Below are 22,631 nucleotides of genomic sequence, written 5' to 3' on the forward strand. Positions count from 1 at the left end.
CTCTCTCTCTCTCTCTCTCTCTCTCTCTCTCTCTCTCTCTCTTGCCGGTTCCTAGTCGGAGAATCAGCGTCGCGAGCTACTTCCGCTTCGTAATCCGGCTGAACTAATCAGCGTATGGCTTTATTTAGCGGTAGCACTCGCTCTGATTTTCGGGAGAACGTCGCTATCGACTATACAAACTCTATTAGACACGTACGACCGCAAGGATCGTCGGGAGGCATTTACCGCGGTACGGAATAGAAGATAGGAGAGACCGAGACAAGTTAGCTAGGAGACTCATTTATGTATGAAAAAAACAGTGGGAAAGAAAAATTATACATTCGGTGTATATATATAATGTTTTCAAGAAAATATTCAACTGTGCTTTCTTAAATTAGATTTTCTCTTTTTTCATTAAAAAAACCGTTCACTTTTGCGTAGAAAACCTCTGAAACGTATATGAGCTTCATAATTTAGTTTATGAGCTTCATAATATAAGTTTCATAATTTAGGAGTTATTTAGCAATGAAAAATGCAACTTTGTTCATTTACATCAACAACAATGGGCGCGCGAATTCACATATGTGTTCGAGATATTTGGCTGGCCTGTTTAAAATGGGACATCCTGTATAACATATTACATACTGAAAGAACATTTGTACAAACTTTATGTTTTTTTTTTTATTTGAACAAGTATTGTAAATACTGTCCATTCTGCGCGCACGTGATATACGCGATAAATCGTTGTGCAAAGAGAATACATTTAGACACAGAAACAGAGAGAGTGCCAGAAATTTTTATCGTATGAAACATGAGGTTTCGGCTGCAAGATTATATGTGAAAATGTCCGCGTCATTCGTCATTTTCCGCAAACGGCACGTTCGCGTGATTTCGTAACCTGAAAATTTCTAGTTCATCAGAGTGTAAATCACAGTCAGCAGAAGCGCTTGATAGCAGGAATTACAAGGAGTTTCGGTAAAATAAGTTTCACAGGGGAACAAACAGCCGGTCAAACAACAAAGAGAGAGAGCTGGCACGAACAACTTACTAAAATAAATAGATCGAATTGTAAACTTATCTTCGCGCGTGATAGAGATAACAGCATATTAACACGAATAATATTTGATGTTTGAGAAACGTGCCCGACAATTAATATTCGGTTTAATAATATTCGCCTTGTGCGCGCGAGATTCAAATTTGTCTGGTCGTAACGGCGAATCCTACGTGATTTCATTGTAAGTGCAAACTTTTTCAGTGAACGTTAAATACTCCTTCCCGAGTATTTAATGTTGGCGGAAGAGCGGATCATGGTCACAGCCAAGAGTCTCAAGTTAATTAATTAAATTTAATTACCGAGTGCTCGAAAGGAGGAGGAGGAGCAGGAAGAAGTGAAGAGAGAGAGAGAGAGAGGGAAAGAGAGGTATTCCGGGCTTTTCCGTTTCATTGTGCCGCCGCGCATGTAACTTTCACATGCAAGACGTCTGAAATGCAGAGCACACGCGGCGAAAAGTTTAGAAACACTCTTCATAAATTTAGTGCGACGTACTCTCTCTCTCTCTCCCTTCCTCCCGAGAGGATATCTCTCTCTCTCCCGCGCGTGTACTAAAACAAATGAATATTAAATAACTCGCGACTAACCGCGGCAAAAAGGTCGCTAATCGCGAAATGACCTTCATTACACGGCCCGGGCGCGTAATCTGCGTTAAATAATCCACTCATGCTTCGAGGGAGCTCGAACGGGCCGGCAAAAAATTCCGTAAAACGCGCGCTAATCCCAAGAACGAGCCCGCAAGATCCTCGGCGAAGGAGCTTTGTGGCGGATTTTAGCGCGACGATTAAACGCGCGCGGCAGATCCCGTCTCGAGATCCTTCGACAGATCCCAGCCACTCGGCGAACGACAAGATACCGATGCGACATCGGGGAGCGCTAAATTAAACGCCGTCAGACGTGATCCTCGTAAACAGACCATTTCCGTGACGGGAAGCCTGGCCGGAGAATGCGCGAGACGACTAATGGGCTTGACGATCCGACCGGGTTGACTTCGTGAATTAACATCGACTACCGACGCTTTCCCGAGCAAACGACCTCGAAAGTGGATATATCCGCTCCTCGACGCGCTGCAGCAGACGCTATCGCATAGTCGCCGTCGAAGATGTCCACGACGCGCCGCCGATTGTTTGCCTACCTTTCTCGCGCCTGTCTGCCCCATCCCTCTCGCTCGATCTTCACCGGCTGACAGTTTACATTGAGTGACTTTATCCGGCACGAGTACCTCACCCTCGCGTATCTGACAAAAGACGCCGTCCTGAAGGATTTTAAACTTCGCGATTCGCAATCGAGACGCGTTCCGACACTTCAACCGTTCACGGTAAAAACCTGAACCTTGCGAGATGATTTGCTATGTAAAAATCTAAAAATCTGCGTAACATCATGCAAAATAAAAGCCTCGAATATGATAGGAAATATCTGGAAAAAGTAAATTTCCTGAATCTAATTCTTGTCGAATTCCAAAATTGTCAAGATTGTCTTGGCTTGAATCTAATTCTATTTTAAATATCAAATATCAAAGTATCTTATAATTATTTAAAGTATCTTATAATTTTTATAACTAACTATATGAGAGAAGAAGAGAGAAGATAAAGTGAGTCCTTGTATTAGAGAATTAGAAAGTGAGAGAAAAAGCCTTGCACTTCAATCGGAAGGAACCCCAATCAGCGTTGGAACGTTCCACAAGGAACAATCTTTCGTACATTGTGAAGTAATAGTCCACGCGTAAACATCTGCATCTTTTAATTGATAAGTTCAAATAAACTGGTATAGTCCAAATAAACACGTAGATAATTTTTTATTTCGTACTCACTAAATTTTTTCGAGTGACATTTTATTTAAAAAGCAAAGCTGCAGCCAGGTCACTCGAATTCAATTGGCTGTCCACGTGTATAAAAAATACTTTTACTCTAATCGACTGCGATCGATCGGTTCATATACATACGAATTTAATAACTCCACTCTAAACATTTAATTCATTCTTGCGATTTCGAGTGATAATTCTTTCATTATCACTTGAAACGAATTTTGATTTGGAGTAAGATATCACTTCAAAAAATAGAATCATAGAAAAAATTCACAAAGCACATAAAAAAAAATTCATTGAGCAACAAAAAAGTTTATTTGGATTAACCAAATCTCTGATGAGATGTGAATGAAGGAGAAAATTCCGGTTGAAGTTATTAGAATTCTATTTCCAGAAATCTTGTTAAGTTGAACAGAATTCTGGTAACTTGAATTGGAATTTTTTGTTTCGTGTCTGGTATCTTCTACGAGAAATTTGCTTAATCCAAACCTCTTACTTCCCGTGCACATTCTGTCAAATCGTTCCCGATAATCTTCGTTGATTATTGCCAGCCGGCTTGTAAACGGAACGAAATGTGGCCAGTACAATAACGTATCGAGAATCCGCCTGCGATGAGTTCGTCTTGATATTTGAACGCGTGACGAGCGATTGCGGCAACAAGCGCCTGCCAATATTCGCCCAATCTGGCAAGTTTCTACTTCATCTACCGCATTATGTCAGTTCTGTACGCGCGCTATGATTAATCGTGAATAGAGGCACTAGCAGTTCATTAGCGTAATTAATTCTTCCTCGTTACACGGACAGCGCAAATCGAATCTACGTGAAACGATAACTCGTTTCTCGCGCAGTTATAATTATGATTATACGTTCGTCGACGGCGGCAAGGCAAAATTGCCATAGAAACAAATAAGCGAAATTATCTTTAATCATTGTAGAAGGACGCAATTATTTTTGATTATTAATCAAGTGTGCAATCAATGTCAACGTGTTCGACGGCTTACGATGCAAATCGATATTCGCTCGCGAACAACTGCAATGTCCCGTGGAGTTTCTCTTCGATTGTTTCATTCATTTGTCATCCCTCGGCGAAGGATTATTACCAATTGTGACTCAAACAATTATTTCAACAAGTAGATCGCGAAGAATTGGTCTTCCAAATCCACCCAATCGTTGTTTGTCGGTTGAGAATCGTGAAAAATCAGTATTTTTCTAATTAAAGTTCTTTCCTTCTCGACGATTAAACCAACAAACTAACCTTTGCGAAAATATTTCTCCTTCCTCTTACCAATGCCGATTAAAAAATAGAAATCGCGTCGCAATTCACGGGGAAAAGTACTGAGATCCGCGTCAGATAGCTCTCGTAATTGTATCCCGATAAAAATAACTCGAGCGAATAGATATAAATCGCGGAGACTTTCCACGGAAAGCCGCGGGAAAAGGGGGAATAAGGATGAGGGGCGAGAAGGGGATAGCGGGGAAAATGTAAATGAGCACGTGAATATCTGTCAGTGGTGGAGCCACGGAATGCAAATCGAGAGGAGAGGCTCGAGCGGAACCGACTGGTGCATTGCAGTGGCCGGCTAAACCGATGATGATCGATATAGTATGGAAGGCGTCAACCCGACTTCCACGTCGCGCCTGCCGGAGTCTGGGAGCCACGTGAAGCAGTTTTGCACGTAATTGACCCGGTTTCGGCAGTCTGCTCCGAACGTCCACTCGAGCACGTCGCGATCGGGGAATTAACGATAAGGAACGACCGACTCGTCGTGCTTTTCTGTGTCTCTCCAGATCGTGACGTCACGCGCAGCGATTCATTCTCAAATACATACTTCGTGGCGCATTGAACTGCGAAACATTCGCGCGGAAAGTCATAACGCCGAAAAACGGGAGCATGTAATTAAAAATGGTACTCTTTTTATCTATTAAATATATAATAAATCTGATGAATTCCCGAGTGTCGAAATTTTGATCCTAGTTTTAAACTCATTATTCTATTCAACATATATTTTGACGCTAAAGAAAATGAAAAAGAAAATTTCGGATATCATTAAAATCAAAGTAGAAATAAATTATATCATTATAATTAAACCTACTTTGCTAACTTAACTCTTATCGCGTTGTAGAATTCAAGATTTAATACAGAGCCAAAATGTCAGCTCAGGTCCTGTTTAATAAATTAAATATTCTATCTCTAGTGAAAAATCTATCTAATAAATTAATCTATTTATCTACCCATTAGATTTATTTCACCGACAGGTGAACGGGTAGCTTAACAGGTGTGACTCACGCAGGAGAAATGGGCGCGGCTGATTCTTTCACGATGTCGCGAAAAATCGACGAGCAAATCACCCACGTGAATAATAAAGCAGCGCGCGGCGGAGTGCACGGTGGAGACGACTGGCACCACTTCCGCCAATAACCTTCTCTATTATGCATACCTAGTCTATAAAATCGAAGTATCCGCATCGCAGGAGCTTTTAGCCTTGCTTCGGGCGTCACGTAAAGACGAAGTAAGGACGAGCTTAAAAACGGTCACGACCTCGTGCAATCTCCTCTGCCCCTCTGCACCACCTCCCCCTCCCCCTTTTCCGTCCCGTTCGTCGCGAACGAACCTTTTATCAGGCGCGTTAAAAACGGCGCTGCTAATTAAGGGCGCGTCGAAAAGTTTAGCGCGCCTCCGGAACGAACGCTTACTTGGAGAAGCGATACGAATCCGCCGCGCGTCCACTCGCTTTATTTATTTCGAAACTCGCCGAATGCATAATAACGTCCGTCGAGAAAGTTGGGCGAGCGGAATTTTCTCACAAGTGAGACTAAGCTGCATCGCCCCTGGAACGCTGTTCCCAACGAAAAACTCGACTACGACCGTTCGATTCCCTCCGAATTATTTAAGATATTGAACGTCGGCGCATATCATATAATTGTTCACAGTTATCTTTGCCGGCACAATTTTGCGACCGAAGAGTGCAGGAGTTTTAAGAGCAAACAGGAAGAAGAAGAGACTTCTCTTCTTTTCTCTTCTTTACAAAAAAAAATTAATGGATTGATTGTTTCAATAAAGATAAGCTCGTTAGACACAAGCTGAACTTTTACAATTCAGCAGATTCGATTGTATAACAAAGAAATATTTAAAAACGATTATCACCAGGTAGCTTGTAAAACAAATTTTTATCGTTGAGGCGATTAATTATTCGCTATAATGAAATTAATGTACAAACTTCCTTTGATATAACAGTAAAAAAATATTAGTTTAAACTCAATAAATACATTTTACAAAAAATTCAGGATCATATTTTCCTTTGATTTCAATAGAGAATCGTCTTTGCTGTATTGACAAATCTGCTGTGTTATGCGTGAAAGAAAAAATATCTAAAAAATAAAAGATATTTATTTATAGTAAGCACTAATAACACATTCACTTAAATCTAAATTCTTTTATTTAAATAATACAAACGCTTGCTTTCGAGAAAAGCTAAGATTTTAAGAAAATGTGTATTTTTTTACTAAAAAAATTTTTATATTAAAATGAGTAAATATATTGTGTGCTATAAATACTGAATAAATATTTTTCACTCTTTAGATGTTTTTTCTCTCAGTATAATATCAAATGTTATTAGACATAATAACTAATTTCATATATCTCCGAGACTTAAGTCCGCGTTAAAAAAAATTACTTGAAGATTCTTTTAAATAAAATATTCAGATTTAAATTTAGAATTTTAGATGAGATTTTCAGTTGTATCGCCGTTAAAAATATAATATGTCGCATATGTATCATATAATTTAACTGGAAAGAGATCTCAAATCTACTTCTGAATTCGAGTATCCGCGTGAGTATCCAAGTTCCAAGTAACGACTATTAATATGAGCCTTAGTTATTGTATCGCAGCAAACTGCCTGTCCAATCTCGCTAAGCTAGTGAATTTTCCAGTTGTAACAGCATCTTTCCGTTTCGCGCCTCAGTCGACAACCGTTTTCCCTTGCGTATATTCCGTTCGCATCAAAATTCGCCGAGATCGGCGATCAAAACGGAACGCATACGGTTCAATACATTGAGAGACTGAGTCGCCGCACCCGCCGCATTATTTCCGCATCCGTGGCCCGTTTTCTCGCTTAACTAAAACAGTCCCAGATATTTTATCGCCGGGAACGTTACCAGTCGCAAACTTGAGGCGGAAGACACCGACAAGTGCGTGTATATGCCGACCCCTCGTCGTCCAATTCCTCCCTCTTGTCAGGCGTCAACCCTTCGCGCGTGAAATTTGCGGTATTGTAAGAGTGTCCTGCTCGAACGTCATGCCGAGAATTTCCTCGACAAGGGTACGGCGGTACCACCGAGATCATGGATATTTTCATGCAAATGCAAATATATATATATATATATATATATATATATATATATATATATATATATATATGTGTGTGTGTGTGTGTGTGTGTGTGTCACTCTTACTCCCTCCCTCTTTTTTCTCGTGCTAGCAGTGCGGAACAAAGGCGGCATTCGTTCTTAGCGAAATCATGTATCGAAATTGTCGGTATTAATGGAAAGTGGTTACTCACGAGAAACACTTCCTATAAAAGAGTGTGCCTGTGAGAGTTGCGTGAGTAGAAGACCCGATGACTATTCTTTATGGGAAGGATTGTTTATTCTCTCAGCACGTTCCAGACGACTACTTTAGTTTCCTCAACTGAGCTGCTAATCTTTTCGTCTTTGACGTAAAAGTGTAATAAGAAGTGCTCGCAACTAAAATTTGTTATCCCCACCAGTGGCGACGCAATTTGTCACGACATCGTACCGAACAACGTGGTTTTCATGAATATTTTTCAGTAAATTCCTCCAATATAATACATAATATATATATATATATATATATATATATATATATATATATATATATATATATAGTATATGTATGCACGGTAAAATAAATTCTTTCCACCTATCTATCTATCGCAACTTTGAAACTCTCAATAGCGCGCGAATGCCGTCGCAAGTTCTAATATCGTCGTCCCGATAATCGCTGCATACTCCGTTATCGGCCGGCGGCGATATAAAAAAATCGACCAGCTTCAAGGAGGTATCGGATACCGGCGTTACAAGGTGCTGTCAGGGCGGTTGACCGCAGGACTTCCAAGACTTCGTACGATCCATCTTCATCATTGTAAAGTTAATACCGGCATGCCGTGTTGTGTATCCTCGACTTAAGTATTACGTAGCGTAGAACGGGGGAAGGGAGAGGGGGGCAGCAGTTTAGCCGCGAACAAGCAGACGGCTTCTGCTTCCTCTTTCTCTTTCAGTATGCGACAATGTTGGGGCCAGCATCGAACAACGATCGAGCAAGATCGAACGACCCGAGGTCTCGGCGCCTTCTTCTTCGTGCGAACGCTCGTAAAAGCCAAACGTTTAGCCACGGTTAAGTTATATATCGTTCGTCCCGCCAATTGATTACATGAATTATAGATGTGACCGCGCCATCCTTGTATCACGCGCGCCGCTCGGGCCCGCACGTGGCTATCCTTGCGCGGCTGTTAACGTCCAGGAAGAATTAAAGCCGTCCTGGCCCGGCTTTAACCACTGTTCGCATCGGCTCGTAACTCACGTCGGAAAAATACGGGATTCGTGACGAGTCACGGTGGTGGCGGAGCCGCGACGGAGGAGCTATGATAAAAGGAAATCGAGAGGGAGAGGGAGGCAATGATTAAAAAAAAATTTTTTTAAATAAAAATGAAAGCGAAGGAAAACGCGCGGAATAAAAATGCCGTCGATCCGAGCTGTCGTTATTACGGTTCACGGATCTGCATAATAGCCTTGTATGCGAGACACGTCGCGATATTTCATCGTGCGCGCACTTGGGAACGTTCGGGAATCTCGCCCGGAAATGCCGTTCCCGTCGCGGCCGTGATCGCCGCGCTCGTTACACGATGATTAATTAATGTGGATGTTGTCGGGAGAGATCGGAGCCGTCGAGCGGAGGCGGTTTGCGCGCAGATCGATCGATCCACGGATTCCACTTTACGGGACGGATCGATGGTGTGACACACAAAATATCCTGAAATTATCACGAGTTTCTTCCATTTCTGAATTCTCATATCGATATTCGATAAATTAACATCAGTTCCTTCCGAGCCATTATTCGCTCAGTTACTACACGACAGTGCGACTAGCTTGCCAGAAATCCTATTATAAAATTAAAATGAAAACAAAAAAATGCAAGTAATTTGGCAACGTTAATATTTACCACTGTTTGCTCCAATACAGATATTGAAGTAAAAAGCAAGATTAAACAGAAGTAAGAAAATTCGAAACGTTTTCTCCAGTACGCGAATATAAATTGTAATAATTGAACATTTTGAAAGCTGGACAAGGCATTCCGATCCTTTTCCTCTTTTTTTCTTTCGTAGATCGCGCTGGATATCAGTTTTTAGCTGAATGAATTACGACATAACAGTGTAATAAGTTTTCCAAAAATCCCATTACGAAATTAAAATGAAAATGATGAAGCGCGTGTAATTTGACGACATTAATATTTCTCGCAAATATGGATATCGTGATGAAAAGCACAAATGAAAAAGAAGGGAGAAAATTCGAAACGTTTGTTTCAGTGCGAATGTGAATTGTAAGTGTAACATTTAAAAATTTAAAAAACAAGGAATTTCCGCACCCTGTCTCTCTCTCTCTTTCTTTCGCAGATCGCACTCGATATCAGTTTTTAGCTGGCGCAGTTTCGCAGGTCGGAAAGAGTTTCAGGCTGCACGCGAAATCCGAAAGGGCCAATCGCGTCCGTCGTCCGGTGCCGTCGGCGTTTTATTTTTTTCAAACGGTTGCCTGTGCGCGCGAGGGTTGCTCGTAAAAGCGAGAGAAACGGAGGCCACCGCCGATCTCGCTAATGACCGGGCGTAAAACGGTCCGTAAAATTTCGCCCGTTATGAGAGAGAGCAGGGAGGCCAGGTCGTTTTTCTCCGAAGCGCCCCACCGCCGAGGGGGTGTTGGTGGTGGTGGTGTCGTCGGGGTAAACTCGATGATTATTCGGAGCACGTTATTCGATACGTCGTTAAACGCCATGCCCGACGAAACTCGGATACTTTGCGTGATGCTGAATTTGGCAACGGTGTCGTTCGCCCTTTTTATCTTTCGCGAATAAATATACCCGGTGCGGCCGCGTAATCGTAAAGTACTAATTGTTTCGGTACACCTCCGCGTGCTCGTCGCAATTTGGATTGCGTGTCGCAACATGCGAGATTTTGTCGAATCCGTGAAGTATCCCCCATCGATGTATGACCAGGAGAGCGAAATTTATTAGCAAATCTCTCTAATTGCGATTGCTGATCAAATTCAAGCGCGTCGGAAAATTTCGACTCAGGTTCTTTCCGAGCTTATTCGGAGATTGTCTATTCGAGAAGATATATACTTATGCAAGATGTTATTCTGGATCAATCTTTTCACAGGGAAAAACGTGTTTTTCCCTCGAGATTCCACGGGCATACAACCGTTGTTTTATCTCACCCCGGCGAATATGAATGTTAAAATCGGTTTTTCAGCTTGGAGAGCGCATCTTCCGCGCATTGCAAGAATTCACATGCTCACCTCAGCAGTCATAATTATCGGCCGTCGGTGGCGTCCCACCTACGCTCTCTTTTTCACCCCCAGAAAGAACAATCCGCTAATGCCGTAGTAAAGGGTTGAAAACCACCGACACACTCGGGCCGGATCCCTTCGAGGTTCTCGCCGGTACATAATCCCGCTACATTGTCGCGCAAAGTGCTTTGCGCTGTATCTACGTGCGCTTCGCCGCGGAATTAAGCGATCCGAGGGGCGGTAACAGGGAGGAGGGTGGAAAAGGGGTGAGAGGGTAAATCGAGAGATTTACCGTGCGCGCGGGCGGCCAGGTGGGCGGTTATTTATGAAAAAATCGATGCAACGTTCTCTCGAAAGTATATTTTCGGGGGATGACGGCCCGCAGGAGCAGGAAGAGGGTGCAAAGAGAGAAAGAGAGAGAGATAGAGAGAGACGAGAGGAGGGCAAGGTTGAGAAGAGGTCTGAGTTACGGAGAGGGGGTCGGTCCATAAAACGGTTCATAGGATGGCGACGGGATTCGCGTAGAGCCCCCGCGTAGCGGAGCGGCGAGTCCGGAGCGGACTCCGCGTTAACTTAGTCCTATGATTGACGGTTTCCGGTTCCGGCTCGCCCCGGGCTCGCTCTCGGACTGATATATCGCGACTCCGCCGGAAGTCTGCGCGAGAGCGTCGCCGCAGAATTATTGGCCGGCCGCGGCGAGGCGGCCTTATCGAATTTCCACGCTCGAAACTGAGCCTAATGTTTCGCCGGGCCGGCTATGAGCGCATGGGGGCCGTTTCTCTTCCGACCAGACGAACGCGGAATCGACGAGACACGGGTCTGATCGAGAGAGGATCGCTTCACCGACCGAGGAAAAGCGAAAGCGCGCATGGGAGTCGGGCTCTCGCGACCACCTGCACGGAAAGTAAAGAATGGCTGTGTCAACCAGAAAAATAATAAAATATGGCATAGCTTTTCTTTCCGGCTTCAAGAATCAATTCTTGGTTGCGTTGATCTACCAATTCGTTGCCTCAAAAATGTATCTTTTTCAGGTAACTGATCGCAATGCTAATATATGATATCGTATAGATAAAAAATTGGGAACCCAGAAATAAAAGTTATGCCATATTTTACTATTTTCTGGTTGACACAACCATTCTTTTTTTTTGTAATATCCCAAATCGAAATTTTGATCCTACTTTCGATCCTAATATTCCAACTGCTTTGATACTTTCGAGCGTGTATCAACTTCTTCTGACTCTATTTAATCTACTAACTTCGAGAGGTCTTCTCTAGATTCTATTTAACCCGCTAACTCTGTCGAGAGATCCTCTTTAAAACCTACAAGTGACATTTTGTGCGTTTTCTGCCACTTAGAGGCGCTAAGTAGAACTTCAGTTCTCATGTATCTTTCTAAGTCGAAATTTTCACCTCTACTTTTGATTCCAATATTCCAACACCTGCTTTGATACTCTGAAACCTGTATCAACCTCTTCTGATTCTATTTAATCTATTAACTTTGTCGAAAAATTTTCTTTAGAACTTACAAGTGGCATTTTGTATATTTTTTACTACTTAGAGGCGTCAAATAGGATTTCAATTTTCAATTTGCGTCTTTAACATATACTTTCAAAATATACAGATATCTTTCAGAATATACAGATGTTAAAAAATTCAGATTGAAAAGTTAGAATTTCGACACAAGATCACCTGAATCATTTGGTCCTCTCTCTCGACAAAACGCAATTTTAGAGTGGACTTGAAATCACAAAGGTTTCATTTCAAATATTCGATGTGTTATTTTATTTTATTGCCTACCTGACAATTATTTCAACCTCGACTCGTTACTTTTCTCACGTTTGCTCGTTTAAACGAAGAACACGTACGTTCAGCGTGGCACACTAAATACCGCGAGATTTATGTTCACGGAGCGACGTAAAAGCACAAATTCGCCTTTCGAGGTAGACAACAACGCTGGCAAAGTTTCGAGTGAATTGCGCTTTATGACCGGCGGAAGGCGGAAGACGGAAGCCTCCGCCACGAACAACAATGTCGACCGACGCGTTTCCTACTCGGCGAAGTACTCAATTACTAACGAGTGCCTTCTATAAAACACTGATCTCATTCACCAAGCCATGCATGCGACTGAGTCGTGTGAAAAAATTTGTCACACGTGCGTTCTTAATGAGAGTCTTAGCAATTAAATTATATGATTCATGCGATGTTAAACCAAAATCATACGATTTCATGCCTTCTTACATGCTAATCGAGAGTTCATTGCATAGCATTGTTTAACATGTTAAAGACGCATTTCTAGCACATGATAGCAGTTCATGCAGTGAATTGCTGATCACATAAGAAGACATGAAATCATATGATTCTAGCCTTAGTAATAAAAGGTGCGCATGTCGCGCGATAATTAATTCATCGCGATAATGCGTTATGAATCGATCTTCAACTTCTTATTAATTTACATAAAATCTCTTTTATTCATTGGCGAAAGTGAAGAGAATAATTTGAAATATATTTAAATGAGAAATTTAAATACAATCAAGTTTCTCAAGGATTGAAATTCCTCGAAATTACGTTATTACAATTCATTACAATTCATTACAATTCATTACAATTACAATCTTCGAGTCAAAATTTAAAAAATACACGGAGAAAATATCTGAAATAACTTTTTTTATATAAATTCTTAATAATGCAGAAACAGACTCAATAAAATCTATAGTTGCTAAGGAATATAATAAATTTCGCTAGGAACAGAACAAATCTTTCTCTGGATTTCAGCAACTAAAATCCAGAGAAAAAGTATATACGGAGAATTTTATTATTATATTATATTAATATAATAAAAATTTATAGTAAATATAGTAAATATATAGAAAAAATTTTATAATAAAAAATGTTATTTATATTTCAGTTCCTAAAATATAAATAGTACATACAACATGAAAGGACACAATAAATTACTGCAGAATGTCGACCTACACCTTGGTGGAAACAAAATTTCCTAGCAATTTTTATGATAAAACTCTCTCCGTGCACCTTCTTCTCAAAAAAGTTTTCGACAAGACAGCAAATATATGCAAGACACGATAAATCAAGTGAAGATTCAAATTACATCATCCCCTCGCTAATTCAACCTAGTAACGTCGAAACCCTGCCACTAGCCCCGGTGCTTCATCCGTCGGGGAACTTTAATCTCAAGGATGTAAAGTGATCCCTTTATTTAGACTGCTGACAAAAGAAGAAAAAATGAAAGCTGCAACGAAGGTGTCGCGAGACGCGATGGTTATAATACGCGCTGTATTGCTCGCGCGTTTTAATTAACCGGCGGACGACCGAGCCGCTCCCGCCCGAGATTACAAATTAATTAAGCGACATCTCATTAAACATCGACACCGGTGAAAACGCGACAATTTCGGGACGCGCATTCGTCGCGAAACAACGCGTCACGCGCGTTTTACCGTCGCGGTCAATCTTATTAAAATGGAAGTTCGCGCGCCGAGCTTTGCATTTTGCCAAGCCGATGTAGTCTCATATTTTATAATCGCGCTCCGTTAACGCAAATCACGCGTTAGCAAGATAAAATTACCGCGCGACGCCCCAGTCGCGCCCTACACGCGCGCATAAATAGTTACGTTGCAATTATCGCGATGTTTGTCTTCGGCGGCGACGCGCGGGACGCACAGAACGATGCCGAATTGAATCACGAGGCCGGAAAGTAATTGAAATCACGGCGGGCGGTAATTAGTCCGTTGTTAAAATTGTAAATTACCCGGCCGGTACGGGCATTACAGACGACAGCTGCTATCTTCCTGAAGCTATCGTCCCTCGCGTAAATAACTCCCGTATCCCCCGCGTCCCTCTCCCTCGGGCACATTAACTTATCATTATCTATCCAATTAACGTGGAAAAGTGCACGCGCTACTGTTTAAGTACGAGGCCGAAACGCGCACCCTGCGATATCGCGCGCAAAAAGAAGGGAACGTCGGAGAAAGGACCGTGGATAATAGTCCACTCGGACTTGGAGATTAAGCGTCGTCACTCATCCCGGATATAAAGCGAGAGAGAACAGAGAGCGCGACCGTTGTCGCGCAAATGCGGGAAGTGATTGTCGGCGGACGCGTCACTTTTAAACTGATCTCGCAGCACGCCTTTAAATTTTGATATTAATCTCCCGACACTCTGTATAAGCGCGAAGTTCCATCAGCGAGTGACAATTAAATATTGCGCCACGAAGGAAGGGCGAACGAACTATCGGAACGTTAATAAACTCGTAAGTGCGAAAAGTGTCATTCCGACCGCGGGTTATCATAAATTCAAGCCATAAGCGGGAGTATTCAGATGTTATATGATGGAGGCGAACTATTTGTTCAGCAACTCCATTACCGAGCTGCGTCGTAATGGCGATGTTAAAAACGATCCTCGGCAAGTGACACGAATCTGTAACGCGCTTCGCTCCTCCACGTTGATTCCTTTTCACCAGCTTGGAGACGATTAATTCTCGTTCCATGCAGATTCTTTTACACGTGTGATTTCAAATATAACGCACATGTCAATCAACTGCAACACGTTGATTTCCACGCTGATTTTCAATGATTATTTCGATGTTTAAGGTAAAAGTACCAATGCGTGGACACTAATATAACATTGATACCTGAGATACTGATATTTTAGACATTCTTATTGTTTATATTTTTATAAATATGGATATTTAAACTACTAACATAGAATATATACACTGAAAGAAATATATCTAAAAATTAGTAAATATTTAAGAATATATTCTCTTTACAATAATATTATAAAACTCTATCCTAAAACAAATTTAACTCTATGTAGTGAACAATCCGAATTTTTATTTTAATTTAATATTCTTGATTGAAGTGCTAAACTAACTAGACTTCAGGATGTATTTTGAATAAATTTAGTGCTCGTGATGAATTTATAGTGGATTTGTGGATGTATAAATTTATAAAATATTAAAAACAATTAACATTCACTTGAGTGCAATATGTATTTTTCTGTGTGCTCAATTTCGCGACTTTTTTATATTATATTCGACATCACAATTGGCAATATCTGTGTATATATGACAATATTTGTATTTATCTGTATATATGTGAGATACTATGTATTTATCTGGATTGTAGGGGTGAACTTCGCACTTTTGTCCTCTGTAAATATTGCTTCTCCGTGGGCACACGGTATAATCTCTTATTCCTCCTATTTGCCACGACTCGCGTCGCAATTTGAGCTTAGCCGTGCAAATCGATACGCCTCGTACGATCCTTAACGATTACGTACAAATATTGTCCTTGTTTCGCGAATTGTCCTTGCTTCCCCGGGCATTAGGTGCCGCGATACCTTTCCCCGCGCGCCATAAAGACGTCGTGATTTTGCCTCGCCCGCGAATGGAGAACGGAATTGCGCGGTAACACACTTCGCGGTACGCGTTTCCCGAAGAACGGCGAAGCTCCGGGTAGGAATGCCCGTACGTGCACCGCTCTCTCAGTCGGGTTACCATTAATCTTCAGTTAGCTGAGTACCCGTATTTATTGTACGGATCACACCGGCCGGATGTCGCCGCGATTATCAGCCGGCGGAATTACCTTCCATCAGCAGTAAATTGCGCGTGCACATTGCGCGCATTACGATTTCGCACGATGCGACACGGCGCAACAGCGTGTTGCAAGTTGCATCCGCAAACCGTGAGCGCATCAGAGTGCGATAAAATTTGCAAGCCTTGACCTCGGGCTACTAGCATCATCCCGCGACCACAAAACTCGCACAATTGTACCCTGACATAATTACACGAATTTCATCACACCGACGATATCTTCAACACAACAATGTGACGTTTTGTGCCAAAAATCCGAATGAGCAATCCGAGATCACCGGTTAGTATCCCGATGATGAGGATAAAGCGCGAGCGAGGCTGTGAAACTCACGCGAGATCCATACGTAATTAAGAGAAATTTTATTATGTTTCGCCCGTTAGAACTTTACCAAAACGCGCGATTTTTAGTGAAAATTTTCCAGTGAAATTTTTAGTTAATTAAAATAGCGATTTGTTTTAACCGGTAATCCGATACGCGAAATGGTGAGAGGCGCGTGCGCGTATGTGCTTCACCGCGTGATATTACTCTTACTTTCGAGTGTGGAATGCGTAAATTCGCGAGTGTTACGCGAATAGATCCAGATACACGCTGTTACATCCGATCGTCCTTCGCGAAATGAAACGAGACGAAGCGACGAATTGCGCTCGCGTATACGAATACAGGTGCCGTTTTCACGCCACGCGGGAAACGTGAAGGTGACTTACGATTTTCATCCCCCTTCCCCCACCGCCCATTGTCCTGTCAGAAACGTGAAATTAGCACGAGACGAACACGCGCCTGCTACGATACGCAAAAATAATGCGCGCTAGCTACGCGTCAGACCGCGTTTTAATTAAGCGAGGTTTCTCGCCGTTAGGAAGTTACAATTAAATTAATTCGAGTAGTCGACGCGAGGATTAATCATATTAATCGCGACGAGCACGTGGAATAAATTAAACCGTTAAAGGCCCACTTTTCACCTCAAAACATTCTGCCTATCTGAATAGACTTAAAATTTATTTCATTTTCTTTGCTTTATTTCCCTCAATATAATAGAAACGAAGGGAAGTAAAATTGCTCGTAGTATCCGTGGTTCTACAAACTCGCAAAACGCACACGGAAAGAGGAGAGGATCTGCTGAATCAACAAATCGATTTTTTGCCTGTACTAATGTTAATTAATTCTAAATATTTGCGAATTATTAATCTTATCGATCCTCGAATATACCCAGAATATACCCAGAACAAATACTTGAAAATTTATTTGTAAGATATAAATAAATAATTATTCAGATTATCAAAATAGGTGTTGAATACAATTATAATGTTGAAAGTAGGATCAAAATTTCGACTCAAATATACTGAAAAGAAAAGTATTTGAAAATTTATCTGTGGGATATAAAGGAAAATAGATTTTTGTCTAAAAAATATCATGTAAATTATACACATATATTGAAAGAAAAAAATATCTAAAAAATAATAAATATTTATTTAATGGATATAAACTTTGATCCTACTTTCAGCCTTACTATTCTATTTAATACTTATTTTGATACTCTGAAACTTACCCGAGTCAAAATTTTGATCCTACTTTCAGCCTCATTATTCTATTCAACACCTATTTCGACATTCTGAAACCTATAACTTATTTTAACGTTAAAGAAAGTGAAAAGAAATCATCAAAGTCAAAGTAGGGGTAAATTATTATTAGAACTAAGCCTACTTTGCTCTCTAAATCTCCTCCTACGTTGTAGAATTCAAGATTTAACATAGAGCCAAAATTTCAACTCGGGTACATTCAGCTGAATCTCCGACACACTGTCGACTGTAGATCCGTAGATCGTCCAACATATAAGATCCACAAAGCGCGACGAGATCATCGAATTTCCAGCAAGCGCCAAGACTTCGCGAATCTACGAGTCCGTAAATCGTCGTGATCGTTGAACGCATAAGCCGCGCTGAATCTGTACAGTTGAAGCTTCGCACATATTTTGAAACGGTCTGTAGGGGCAAAGTGCGACACGTGCTACGTTGTTATTACAATAAACAACGGGCCGATTTACATATGTCACAGTGTCACCGGCCATCGTGCTGGCCCGCACTTTATCAATGCCGACTATCTCCCACGCGGGCGGTGTTATCGACCATCAAATCATCTTACAGATAAATCCTTCGCGCGTGAATTATTGCGGCGCGCAAGCGTTTATCTTCGACGCCGGCGCGGCGCGAAAATCGGCATATTTCGCGATCCCGTTGAGCGAGCGGGAAACGCGACGGGCCTAGATTTTCGTACGACGTTAATTAACGAATGCATCTCCGTTAATTAATCGCGCATCACCGCACGATGTCGCGTTTATCGAATAAAACGGGGGCGAGCGGGCGGCACGCAAAAAAAGTATGCACTTGGCCAATAACAATTGATATTATCGCCAGTCGTTTTACCCCTCCGCGATTTTCGGCCAACGAAAACGCGCGCAACGAGGTGTACACGTCGCGTTCTGTCCCGCACGATTCACGCCCGAGCCTCTCTTTCTCTCGCGGCGGCGAGCATTAAGCCACTGTTAATTACGGGATCGTTATCGAAAAACAGCGCTGTCTACTGAATACACATACGTGGGGACGCGCGAATGGGTAATATTCGAATTTATGGGGTCGCGCGCGCACGAAAGCCGACGACGCGATGCTCATTTTGGGGCCGCTTGACGAAACGTTCGATATCAATTACAGCCAGCTCAGTTGGCATCGCGCCCCCAAATCGAATATATTCCATTTTATTAAATTAGCCAAATATTTACATATTGAGCGATATTAATTGTTAGGGCAATTAAATGTTACGCGCTGAAGAAAAAAAGTACCTGATTATAACCATATAAGCCCTATTTGTAACCATAATCGTGCCGTGAGAATATTATAGTCAGGAAAGCTATTTTTCTGTACTGGAAGAAAATTAGAAGAATAAAAGAATATTTATTCGGTGGATATTCTGAGAAGATATTTATTTACACTGATACGCATACTTTTACACTGAGAATAATGTTTTTTTAAAGGAGATATATATTTTCTAAATAAAAAACATAGATTTCTGTGAAAGCAATTGTTTATTTTATGCAAACAAAAGACTTTAGATTTAAGTAACTGTGTTATTATCACCCACCGAAGAAATATTTCTTATTTGTCAGACATTTCATTTCTCATTGCAGCAAGTACTATTATCAGTATCAGTGATAATAACCTTATATAAATATTGCTGACGTCATTTTCGTTAGAAGCATAGATGTAGAAAATGGCTTATTTTAATAAGATGAACTATTTTTTCTTTCAGCGTATCCCTTCATTCTTCGACATTTTCGTCTTTGTAAACTTGTGCTCAAAATTCAGAGGTGAAACGCAATCTCAAATTATGCTGAGGGACGTCGGCGATTATTAAAGGCGGGGGAGAGGAAATGCCAGGAAAATAATAATGTTTCAATATCGAAAAGCTGCAAACGGTACATACGACGATGGAGCTTATACAAAATGTGACAATTTCCCGATATTTATTCTATCACGTAGATAACGAAGCATCCGGCGGATTTTCCCGATCCGTTTTCCGATACGTACCGCCTTACGATCCGCGGCGGGATTGAGTCGTAATAAAGCAGCGCGTGACGAATTTCGCCGCGAGAAAATCGCGGTGCAATACGTGCGACGGAGCATAAGATGTGTACACGCGCCGAATAAACGGCTGAATTCGCCAACAGCGAATTGTCATCAGCACCGGCAGTAAAATTCGTTTATTATCGCCGCGCGCGCAGACGCCTTTGTTGCGTCATTCAAAACGAGAGTTATCGCGACAACGGTTAGACGAACTTCGCCTTGTTATACCACGTCACGTCTTACGACACACTTGCTGTACTTTTTACTTTTGCCTCCCTGCTATTCAGATTTTCGCTCCGCTCGCTCATCCGTCGCGAGAATTTCGGATTAATCTCTGCGCTGCGCCGCGCATTCCTATTTCCATTTTTACGCGTCCGTCGGACGGTGCTCGAGAAAATCCGATCTCTTTTCAGCAGTGAACTCCTCATCTTACTGTTTGTTGCCTACCTACCTTCCTATCTACCTAGCTACCTACTCGGCTTTATTATGCCTCGAATTTAATTATCAACGTTTTCCTCGTCCTTGTCGCGCACGGCGTCCTTTCACGGCGCATAAGCGTGCTTTTATTAAAAAATTACATTCACCGGAGTCACTGCGACTATCTTTCATTTCATCACTCTCTCTTTCTTCCTCTCTCTCTCCCTTTCCTTTTGCAGAATCCTCGAAACTTCCGTCGCAATCAACGTTATATAGCGCTGTACAGTCAGTTCCTTTTAATTTCCACTTCTCTGCGGGATTGTGCCATAAAATAATTAAACTGTATTCATATTGCAACTATCCATTTATTACCAACGTAACGCGACGCTTCTCGATTCCGTCAAACATAGAAGCGCCTGATAAATCGTGGCTGTCAAAAGAAAAAAAGGTCGCGACACTGAAAAAACTTGGTGTATCTAAACATAATTCTCTCGCACGCGTATAAAAAGAGGACGCAAATCGCGCGGCACATAGCTCATGAAACGACCGCTAAAAATAAGTACGATAATTCGTGAAGAGAGATTCGGAAAGAGCTGGAGCGGGGGAAGAAACAACAAGTAACAGCCTATCGCCGTAATTTCTCTTCCATCGCATCAAACGAATGAATAATTGCGCGTGCGACAGCACGGCTAAAATATATTGTATCGTATTTTCCGCCCTCTCGCGCCCAGCCGGCCGTGATTGAGTAGTGCTCTCAGTGCTTTCCCCGCGTAGCGTTTAGTTCGCTTATTTAGTTCGCCGGACGACGGCGACGACGACGACGACGACTACAGCGGACGAACAGACGGACACGCGGACGACCGCCGTGATAAAACGATGAGAAATAAATAAAAATTGGAAGGAAAAAGAAGCAACGTCGGGGGGGAGGGGAGTAAGGAGCAGGGTACGGCGCATTAGTCGAGGAACACTGGTGGCGGTCTATCATCTGGCGTATATAACGTGGCACAGTTAAATAAACCCCGGGAAATGCATTTCTCTGAGCTCGCGCGCCCCCGCGCCGCGCCCGTCCGTACAGTACCGGATGCGGCTGTCATCCCCGTGTGCTCGTGCATCATCTTCCTCCAGAAGACGCTGGAGATCGCGCGCGGCCTCCTCCCCCGACGTTCCTCCCCGCTGTTGCGTCTCGCGCGAGACTTCCCCGACCACCGCCGCCGCCTTCATCTACCGTCAGTGATCCTTCTTCTTGCTCCTGAGACGAGCTCCCGAGGATCTGAGGCGATCCCCTTTGCTCGTGAGCGTTATTAATTCGCTGATGCCTTCGTTGCGATATCCCGATTCGCGGTTAATCAACGGTTAATCGAATTCACGATTAAAATACGAGGGTGCGGGTGTCGCGCTTGTTTTTGAATATTGTAAGGCAAAAATATCAATGCCTGTTTATATATCAGCATCACTGGACCAAGTGCATTCAATCAAGAAAGGAGATTATGTCGAGAAATAAAAAGAAATTTTCATTGTCACATTCTTTCATTTTCACTCACGAGACTTTTCAAGTCATAAAACTTTTTATTTTGCTAACTTAGTTCTTACTGCGTTGTAAAATTCAAAGCTTAACGCAGGGTTAAAATTTCAGGTCGGGTTATCACGCGAGTTTCGCTTCACTCGATGCGCGAATGGAAAAATTGGCTGCGGATCGTTCAAGTCGAGGAAACTTGTCTTCTCTGAAGAGAAGATCTGCTTGTGAGGAGATGACATCCGGAAAAAAGAAACGCTTATACTTGTCTGTTCTAACGCGGTGGATGAACCCACAGGAGCCGAGACGTAAATACAGCGCGTCTGCGATGCGCCATAAACTCCATCGTAATCGTACAAGGGGACGTGAAAAAATGTCAAGTTTAATCCTTTGGGTATGCAACGAAATAGCCGACAAAGTGCCGGTGGCCGTGCAGTTGGGAAACGAATTTATTCCCAGTCCCGTGTCGTCTTCGACTGAACAGGAAGACGATGACAGCGACGACGAGGACGAGGAGGAAGAGGAGGAGGAGGAGGGAGAAGAGGACGAGGACGAGGACGACGACGAGAACGACGACTAGCGGACCGGACGATATTTTCAAGGCGGGAAAATTTATGCCGCTCGCGCCATTCGTTACGACGACGGCTCTATCTGTGCGCGTGACGTTTATTAATAACCTTTCTATCTTTAAAGGGAAGAACGACGCGCCGGCTTGTCACCTCGCTAACGAGACTAAAAGCTCGTAATTGATTCTCTTCCGGCGCTAACCCCCCTCAGCGAGCGTGTTTCATTCGGCATGAAAAAGAAGCCGGCTATTAGCAAGTGTTCATCGACGGCTATTAAATCGGAGCGACACGGCATCTGGCATGCGTCCGTCAAGGTTACTACGTCCCCCTTGTCACGTCTGTTCTACGGCTATATTTTCCTTTTCTTTTTTTGTACATTCAAAAGTACTTTGTCGGTCAAACGAAAATCAGAAGCTGCACGGAGCAAAAGAGACAGATAGACAGACAGAGAGAAAGAGAGAGAGAGAGAGAGAGAGAGAGAGAGAGAGAGAGAGAGAGAGAG

General features: G+C 42.4%; 1 protein-coding gene across 1 annotated transcript in view; it reads left to right on the forward strand.

Annotated features, from left to right (window-relative positions):
• LOC116843077 (high mobility group protein B1-like) overlaps positions 1-22,519 on the forward strand; it is a 38,676-nt gene extending 16,157 nt beyond the window's left edge. The window contains exon 2 of the mRNA XM_032813112.1: positions 21,684-22,519. Within this exon, the coding sequence (XP_032669003.1) occupies positions 21,724-22,143 (420 nt within the window). The 5' untranslated portion in view covers positions 21,684-21,723 and the 3' untranslated portion in view covers positions 22,144-22,519. The remainder of the gene's footprint in view (positions 1-21,683) is intronic.
• The last annotated feature ends 112 nt before the right edge of the window (positions 22,520-22,631 follow it).

This window comes from Odontomachus brunneus, unplaced genomic scaffold, assembly GCF_010583005.1.
Source record: "Odontomachus brunneus isolate Ranch 3 - 2012 unplaced genomic scaffold, Obru_v1 Obru_scaffold_029, whole genome shotgun sequence".
NCBI lineage: Eukaryota > Metazoa > Arthropoda > Insecta > Hymenoptera > Formicidae > Odontomachus > Odontomachus brunneus.